Source organism: Nilaparvata lugens, unplaced genomic scaffold (assembly GCF_014356525.2).
Source record: "Nilaparvata lugens isolate BPH unplaced genomic scaffold, ASM1435652v1 scaffold7744, whole genome shotgun sequence".
Taxonomy (NCBI): Eukaryota; Metazoa; Arthropoda; class Insecta; order Hemiptera; family Delphacidae; genus Nilaparvata; species Nilaparvata lugens.
Window position 1 is genome coordinate 1 of NW_024093492.1, and position 9,048 is coordinate 9,048.

The window sequence follows — 9,048 nt, forward strand, 5'->3', positions numbered from 1 at the left end:
TCGAGGAGGTGATGACAATTAACAAAGTATCTATGAATCACCTACTCGAACAGGTAAATGTTATACAACAAGAAGTGTTTCTTGTTGTTGTTGTTGTTGTTGTTGTTGTTTCTGTTTTCTTCTTCTTCTTCTTCTTCTTCTTCTTCTTCTTCTTCTCTCTTCTTCTTCTTCTTCTCTTCTTCTTCTACTACTACTACTACTCTAGAGCCACCACCACGCAGCCACCGATTGACTCATCACTCCAGTTCACTAGTCAACACCATGAGTCCATGATCTTTGAGAATGGACGTGGAAGAAGCAGGACTATTGGCATTATGTTGAATAATAGAATGAATAATGCTCAAGAAAAGTGGTTATATAACTCACCAAATTCATTTTGTTCATTTTCTGTGAGGCTAATTTTTTCAATTAAAAGATTTACCAGCTCCCTTCAAGAATTTTTCTTCACATCCTGGTCATATAATTTTGAAGACATGTTCCATACAGCTGGTCTGCTTTCAACTTCAAGAATGCACCTTTCTTTATCAAATTGTTCACTATTCATTACGACTACTGAACTGGATATGATTTTCTGGTGGCTGGTAGCTGGTGGCTCTAGAAGTGTCCATTGACAGATAATACTCAATGGTATGATGTGGTGGCGCGACAGTCTGGTGGCGACACAAAATTGGCGGCTCGAGCAACCACATTCCTGGAAGCTCGGCTGGTGGCTGGTGGCTTTACTGTGCAGTGACATAAGAGTCAATGCTACCACATGGTGGCGCTTCCGTGGAAGCGCTTTCATGGTGGCCAAGTGTGCAAAGGGCTAGTGTGCAGTGACAGATAAGAGACCATGATACCACATGGTGGCGCTTCTGTGGAAGTGCTTCCATGGTGGCCCAGTGTGCAAAGGACTATAGTTGACCAAGCGAAAATGGGTCTCTCAAGGCCACTGCAATGTTGCCACTGGTGGCCACCCCTCACTCTAGTCTATATACATTGACTATATTTCTACACCCTGAACATTGCTCTTTCCCTCTCATACCTTCCCTCTTCCTCTTTTCCGTCAGTACCTGTCACAAATTCTTTTGAGCACGTCAGGTTCAAAAGTTCTATTGTGTCATTCTTTGAAGTTAGAACAATATCATCCCCCATTACCTCCTCCCATTATCCGGTATATTCTTCAACATCATGGAATGAAGGAAAGAATATTGTTATGTATAATGTATAACTCTTTCTTGAGTCATGACATCAAGAAATCCAATTTTATAATGATGATTAGATTTTTTTTATAAATGCAACTATTTATAAACTGAGCTATTACTTCATAAAATTTACTTGAAGACTTTTATAATTATCAATTGGAAGTGATTTGGATTTAATTTTATTTATTTTAGTCAATATTCTTGTAGTGCCCACTTCACTCAGCATTTTTCAATTTGCATGAATTCTCATTTGATTCCCATCACACTTCATCCAGGCTTTGGACAGAGAAGACAAACAATACTCCCCACAATAACAATACTTCACTATCACACCCTCTCTCACACACACACATTCACTTTCTCTCTTACTAGCCATCCTTAGTACAAAGTGGCAACAGTGTTGGTAGAGACGGGTGGTGGTGTCAAGAGCAAGCTTTGACCTTGAGGGACCCATTTTCGTTTGGCCAACTATAGTGTGCAGTGACAGATAAGAGACATTTCTACCACATGGTGGCGCTTCCGTGGAAGCGCTTCCATGGTGGCCCAGTTTGCAAAGGGCTAGTGTGCAGTGACAGATAAGAGACAATGCTACCACGTGGTGGCGCTTTCGTGGAAGCGCTTCCATGGTGGCCCAGTGTGCAAAGGACTAGTATGGAGTGACAGATAAGAGACAATGCTACCACATGATGGCGCCTCTGTGGAAGCGCTTCCATGGTAGCCCAGTTTAGGGTTTAGGTCCTTTGCACACTGTGCCACCATGGAAGCGCTTCCACGAAAGCGCCACCATGTGGTAGCATTGTCTCTTATCTGTCACTGCACACTAGTCCTTTGCACACTGGACTCACTGATGAATCGTCTTATGCTAAATAACTTCTTATTATTATAAGAGACATCATGTACATACATTGTCATATAGGATATTATGACTGTCAATAACTTGAAAAATTGATAATCACCCGATTTGCCAAACAATCAATTATCTACTACCATGAGAAAACTGTACAATCAATATTTCATTTACCGCGAGTATGCAGCTGATCAATGAAATAAAATTAGACATAATTCACCTACCTAAAGATATTCAATATTATGGAGTTAATAACATAATTTAATAACTTATCTACTTGCGCAAGTTATTTACATTCTTCTATATACATTATATTGTCACATAACAAAATGCCACGTGTAGGCCTGAACATTGCATCAGGAAAACAAAGTTTCAAAACTATGTTTTTTCCAAACAGCTGTTTTTGAGATAATCTCTTTGATGCAGCTGTTTCACATCCACCATATTATTATACAGAGTTTGTGAAAATGTAAATATTTATTGATTATCAGAACAATACTATTATTATATTCATAATAAAAATATTATCATTATCATTAAAAATATTTATCAATTATCAAAAATATATCATAGAGGCTAAGTGGCATCAGGTTGTGAGCAATAATATAAAAAGATGTAGGCCTACCTTTTTTAATTTCGACCATCATGATTTGGCAATTTTTTTTATGAAATTGTATGTACCATCAATGGAATTTGAACATCAATTCTAAAAATGTTTAAGGAAAATTGAAATTCGGGCTTCCAGGTGCACGAGAATGATATTTTTAGAATCTATGTGCAAAATTTGGAGATCTAAATCATTCCCGTTTTTCCGGTATGCAATCCATACCTAACCTAACCAAGTTGACATGTTTTGATGCAAACAAACAAATACACGAACAAATGAAAAAACACAACCCTACTCTCTTATTATATAGAAAGAAAAAGATAACTTTATTCATTTGAAAATGATATATTTCTATTGTTTTTTGTAGATCACTCTTCCTTGCAAAAAACCTGTTGATGTGTTTCAGATTACTCTTCCTTGTGATAAAATAATTGGCTTATGCAAGTGGAATTCAGTGGAAACTGATTGTGGAGAAATTTTTGAAAAAGTTATAACACCAGAAGGTCATTGTTGCACGTTCAATTATCACATTCATACAAAGCAGTGAGTACATACAGAGGGTCTCCGAACTCCCTACCAATATTCATTATAGTACTTTTATTTGGCTGTTACATGTCATGTATTCTACAAAGGGATACGTTCACTTGCTCCCGCCATAAAAAAAAAACTAAAATTCAATCACACCACATTTTGTACCTTTTGAACTTAAAAATAGTTGTACCACTTGCCAAACGAGATAAAATCATATTCAAGGGTGGGGAGCAAGTGAGCGAGGGTTTGATGGCGGGGGGGAGTGTCCACTGGCTCCCCGCCCTCAAATATATGTTATTATCTCGGTTTGAGAGGTGGTAAAAAAATTTCTTGGTGTCTCATAAAGGTACAATAATGGTACAAAGATATGGTTCGATTGAAGGAAAAAGAAGAAGAAGAAGAAGAGAAGAAGAAGAAGAAGAAAAAAAGAGAGAAGAAGAAGAAGGAGTAAAAGAAGAAGTAGTAGAAATAATTGAATTTTAATTTTGTTGAAGGCGGGGAGCAATTCTGATTCTTATTTTTGTGTTTCCAGAGAGCTTGAAAAAAGTGACATGAGAACAATATGGCTCAGGTATCACTACTGGTCTAAAACTGACTCTGTTCAGCAACTTCTCGGATGCTTTCAATAGTATTCATCTTCTCAAGGATATGCTGTGAGTAGATTTTTTTCTTCTTCTTCTTCAGTGGTTCCCTCTAGAAAAAAACAGCTGGAGCAGTGGTTTATGATGTATGAACTACTAACTAATATTAATAGACAGACACATTCATCAAACAAGCACAGGCATGAAGCTAATATAAGCTAGTAGTTCTGTGAACAGTAGACCTCGTGCAATTATAAACCACAGCATCCTTCAATACTGTCGGTAAGAGTAAATAATTAGGCCTGTCCTGTCATGTCAGCGAGATATTGGGTGTTAAACTAATGGCAGTTTGGTTTGTGTATCGACAATGCTAATAATTTGTTGTGAACAACTATGCTACTAAAAGTAGTATGCATCTAAAGCTTACCAAGTTGTAAGCAGAGGAAAGTCAAGAAAATACTATGCTACTCGAGTTATCAATTGCATGCCTCATTGAATGCGATTCGTAACTCACAATAATATAATATTATCACAATCACTGAAATAAGCTGCCAGCATTTGTATCAAAACTCCTGTATCAAAAAATGAGCTTTCTGTATCGAAACATGAGCTTCCTGTATCAAACACATATTGCGACACATTGCTACCAGTGTATCAATTTCTCTATGAGCTCCCTTTATACAAACACATTCCACAACGATGTAGGTATGCTTTATGATGTTCCATGAATGAAGTTTGAACATTATTTATGAAAAATCTAGGAAAAAAATAAAAATTAAATTTGGGCTTTGAGGTGCACGAAATTAATATTTTCAGTTCTATGTGCAAAATTTGGAGATCTTCATCATTCCCGTTTTTTCGGTATGCAATACACAAGTTGACATGTTTTGATGGGAACAAACCCGCCTTCCCCTTTTTGTTACTAGCGCCTTTAGGTTTGCTTTTTGTTTTTCAATGGAGGTAGTTGGGTGTGCATCTGCGCCCGGTCTAAACTTTTCATCTGAATTCATCGGACCTACGAAACGTTTTCAAAAGTGAATTAATTTTCATTCTTCAATTAATTTGTTTGTTCTATTCTTCAAGTGTGATTCAATTATTCATCGATTTCTTCACTCATTTACTCTGTTAAACCTTTGATAAACTTTGTCAAAAATTGCAACCTCGTGTGAGCGTTCATCGCTATTTTTTGATCTACAGCACCGTTTTTAAAGTGTGATTATTTACAAATTAATTCATTATTCTATTCTTCAATTGTGATAAAATTTTCACGATTGCTTCGCATATTGCTGATGAAAAATTTGTCAAAATTACAACCTCGTGTGGCTTCAATTGCCATTCTTCACAATTGGCTTCACCTTGTGAAACTCAAACTTTCAAGTTCATCATCTCTACCGTTTGGAAATCAATCCAAAAATTCCACAACTTGAACTCGGATTATTTGGGATTCTGCATGCTCCAGGCATACATTTCACTGAAGGATTCGCTGCTGGGGTGGACGTTCCATGCTTGTCATCGCATGGCCAGATCACATCATCGCTTGCTGATGTCCTGTTTCTGTGGGTATTGCGGAGTCATTGCCTGTCTGCCTGCTGCTCTCCATCAAAATTTTATTCAGGTTATGTAAATCGTTCTATTCAATTTTCATGTACGTATGTATCATAATTGATTTATTAATGTCTATCTTGACATTCAATTCACTGAGGCCACCGACGCCTACTATTGATTTATTAATGTCTATCTTGACATTCAATCCACTGAGGCCACCGACGCCTACTTATTGATTTATTAATGTCTATCTTGACATTCAATTCACTGAGGCCACTGACGCTACTTATTATTTGATTATGTCTACTTGACATTCAATTCACTAAGGCCACCGACGCCTACTTATTGTTTGTTAATGTCTATCTTGACATCATTTCACTGAGGCCACTGATGCCTACTTATTGTTTGATTAATGTCTAGCTTGTCATTCAATTCACTAGGCCACCGACGCTACTTATTGTTGATTATTTCTATCTTGACATTCATTCACTGAGGCCACTGACGCCTACTTATTGTTTGATTAATGTCTCTTGACATTCATTCACTGAGGCACGGACGCCTACTTATTGTTTGATTAATATCTATCTTGGCATTCAATTCACTAAGGCCACTAACGCCTATTAATTCATTGGATTTGACAGCTACCCTTGGCTCTACAGGATGATTTTTTTTGAGGCCACTGTGCCTATTAATCGTTCTAATTGATGTCCCTTGACACGCAATTCATTGAAGGCCCATGTCACCTATATTCAACCTGGACTGTCCTCATTGTATTTATTAGCTACCCTTAGCTCTTAAGTGATATTTTAGCCAGTACGCCTATTAATTGTTTGGTCGAAGTCTATCTTGACATTCAATCACTGAAGGCCTATGCCGCATATATTTTTATATGTTACTTGCTGAGCATTTTTACAGCTTATTGTCATTTTTAATCATTAATTTGTACCTAATAGTAATAACTTCCATTATAGCACTCAATTTATTTCTTTCAGGTATCATTAATACTACCTTTTCATTTATGGTCAGACTTCATGGTCATTAATGTCATTGACCTAATTTCATTTAAAATTTGTAGTTCTCTACATTATTTCACATGTTGTAATTTTCCCAAGATTTGACTCATTGTTTTTGTATGTGGCCATCTGCCTATCATTATTTAAAGACTTAAAGACTTAAAGATATTTACTTAATCTACTCACATTGTTTTTGTATGTGGCCATCTGCCTATTATCATCTTATTATTATTAAATCTTATATTGTTGATTCATTTAGTCTTTATTGGCGTACTTACCACACTTCAACTATCAGTATTTTTATGCACAGAATTCAAAGATTTTTTGTAGGTATTTATATCAACTATCATCCACAGTCCCTGCCCTGCCCTTGGATTCTGTCATAAAAATTGTCCTCCGCCCGTTCCATCTTTGACCAGTTTGCCTAGGATAATTGTTAATTTTTATTACCCATTTCTTGGTCCATGAACCTTAGGGTTCCAGTGACCGTGTGCCTAATAGTCTAGCTTGACGCCAATGATTAGGTCCCACTCTAGAGTATATTTTATTTTATTGTACCGTTGTATGTTTATATTTTTTATTAAGCATTCACACACTTGTTTCAATTTTCAGTACTGGCTGCAATCAGAGCACGCTGCGACGTGTATGCACCGCTATCACTATCTTGTACCCTGAGAGACTGAACCGCCTGAACTGGTCACAGACGGCTATTGCGCATTGAGAAAACAACACACGGCAAACTACACCGCCTTGCGAGCTCGCTACTTGACTCGCCACACAGCAAGCTTGATACAACTTGCCTCAAATGCACAGGCGTGCCTCTCTGCGTACTGGACCAGCGCCCAAGGTTGCTTATTGGCGCAGCAATCGCATTGCTACAGTGCACTATCGTGTCATTCACTCAGGTTTTTGTTAGTTTTTAAGCATGTCTGATCATGAGGAAGATTCACTTCCTGAGCCTTCTGCTCTTTTCAATGCAAGAGACAATTTACACCAGGAATAGATTGGTTCATAACCAGCTATAACGATTCTGTGTGGACACTGAAGCCACTTATTATCAATTATTGACTGTAAAAAACGAACTAGGTTCACTTATTAAGTAAGTATAAGATACATCACAACTATGGAATTCAGAGTTGCAAGCACAGGACACTTCAACTCATTTTGAGATACTCAATAAGTTTATCTCCATTACCTCTAAGGCAAACGCTGCATTAACTGCTTTTGAAAGCAGACAACGCATCAATGAGGCCACTGCTGGTGCTTCCCAGCGGCCAACATCTCAAAACGCACCTTTGGCAAATTTTCAGTTGCCTCAGATACCGCTTCCACGCTTCAATGGGGAGCTTTCAAAATGGCAAGCATTCTCAAGTGCTTTTACTAATATTATTGGTAATCTAGATAACATTATGATTCATTGAAATTTTTCTATCTTCGTCAATCACTCAGTGTGAAGCTCTTGCTAGAGTGGAACACATGAAGCTGACGAAAAGGTTTTCAGCTGCATGGAACCTCTTAAGGGAGAGGTATGACAACAAGAGATTAATTGCTGCCAGGCACGTCACGGCAATTGAATCTCCGCCTACCATAAAGCGTACTGTCCGCAATCATTACGGCATTCATTGACTTTTGCAAGTCCCACATTACCGCGCTCGAAGCGCTCAACTTGGAGTCCAAATCAAGGACTTATTGTACATGCACAAAATGTGTTGCAGTTGGACACTGCTACTGTTCGAGATGGGAAAAGAGTGTTGGTATACACGACATTCCCACCATTGATAAATTTTGGAATTTTTGGAATCACAATGCAAAATCATGGAAGCTGTTGCTTCAAGCTCAGCTAACCATCATCAAGGAAATGTACAGCAAAGTACATCAACTCGGTTGGTGCTCATAGCAAGCCAAGTTCAACCAAAATCAATCGAATGTTCAAGCTAGGATGCAGGTTACTACTCTTCTATGTCACCTTGTAGTTTTTGTAATTCTGTTGGTCATTTTCCAAATCGTTGTAATGAATTATTGAAGTTACAGGTTACTGATCGTTGGAATGCTGTCCGTGACAAAAGTTATGTTATAATTGCCTCAAGCCTTTTGCACCAATCATGTTTGTTCGGACAAATCGTGTACACTTTGTGGCAAGAGTCACCACACTGTTCTTCACAGGTCGTATCCTCAATCACGGGACACTCAGCCTACTTCTAAGGATAAGGTAACTTCAAATCTTATTCATTCTCAATCTTTTGCTCCCTCCAAGGGTAAGAATGTTGTTTTGAATTCTGTCATGGTTCAGAATGCGGAAACAACTAAGCAAGCTGTTTCTCATGCAGAACAGCCTCAGAAGAACTCTCATGTCACAATGAGCTCCACTTCGTCTCTGTGGTTGCAACAGCAATCAACTGTCGCTTTGTTACCTACTGCCGAAGTTTTGGTTCAAACTTTTAGTGGGGAATTTATAAAGCAACCGCGCTTTTAGACTCTTGCTCTGATTGTAATTTGATGTCAACTAGGTTGGCTGAAAAATTGTCACTTGTTACCTTGTATTCTGACACTTGATTCATAGTGTAGGTGAGAATAAGACCAAATCATCTATTTCTCATTCGGTTTGCTTGTCTCTGCTGATCGTTCATGGTCGGTCGAAGAAAATTGTATTGTAGTTGATAGCATATCATCTAATGTTCCTAGTGTGAACATTGATCTTTCAAACTTCATTCCTGTTGAACTTAAATTAGCGGATCCATTG

At 37.9% G+C, this 9,048-nt stretch overlaps 1 protein-coding gene across 1 annotated transcript; it reads left to right on the plus strand.

Moving 5' to 3' along the window:
- Positions 1 to 20: 20 nt before the first annotated feature.
- LOC120356731 (pickpocket protein 28-like) lies at positions 21 to 3,798 on the plus strand. Its single transcript, XM_039445710.1, has 3 exons — positions 21 to 53; positions 3,045 to 3,181; positions 3,702 to 3,798. Exons 1-3 carry the CDS (start codon positions 33 to 35, stop codon positions 3,796 to 3,798), a joined length of 255 nt encoding a protein of 84 aa, XP_039301644.1. The 5' UTR covers positions 21 to 32.
- The last annotated feature ends 5,250 nt before the right edge of the window (positions 3,799 to 9,048 follow it).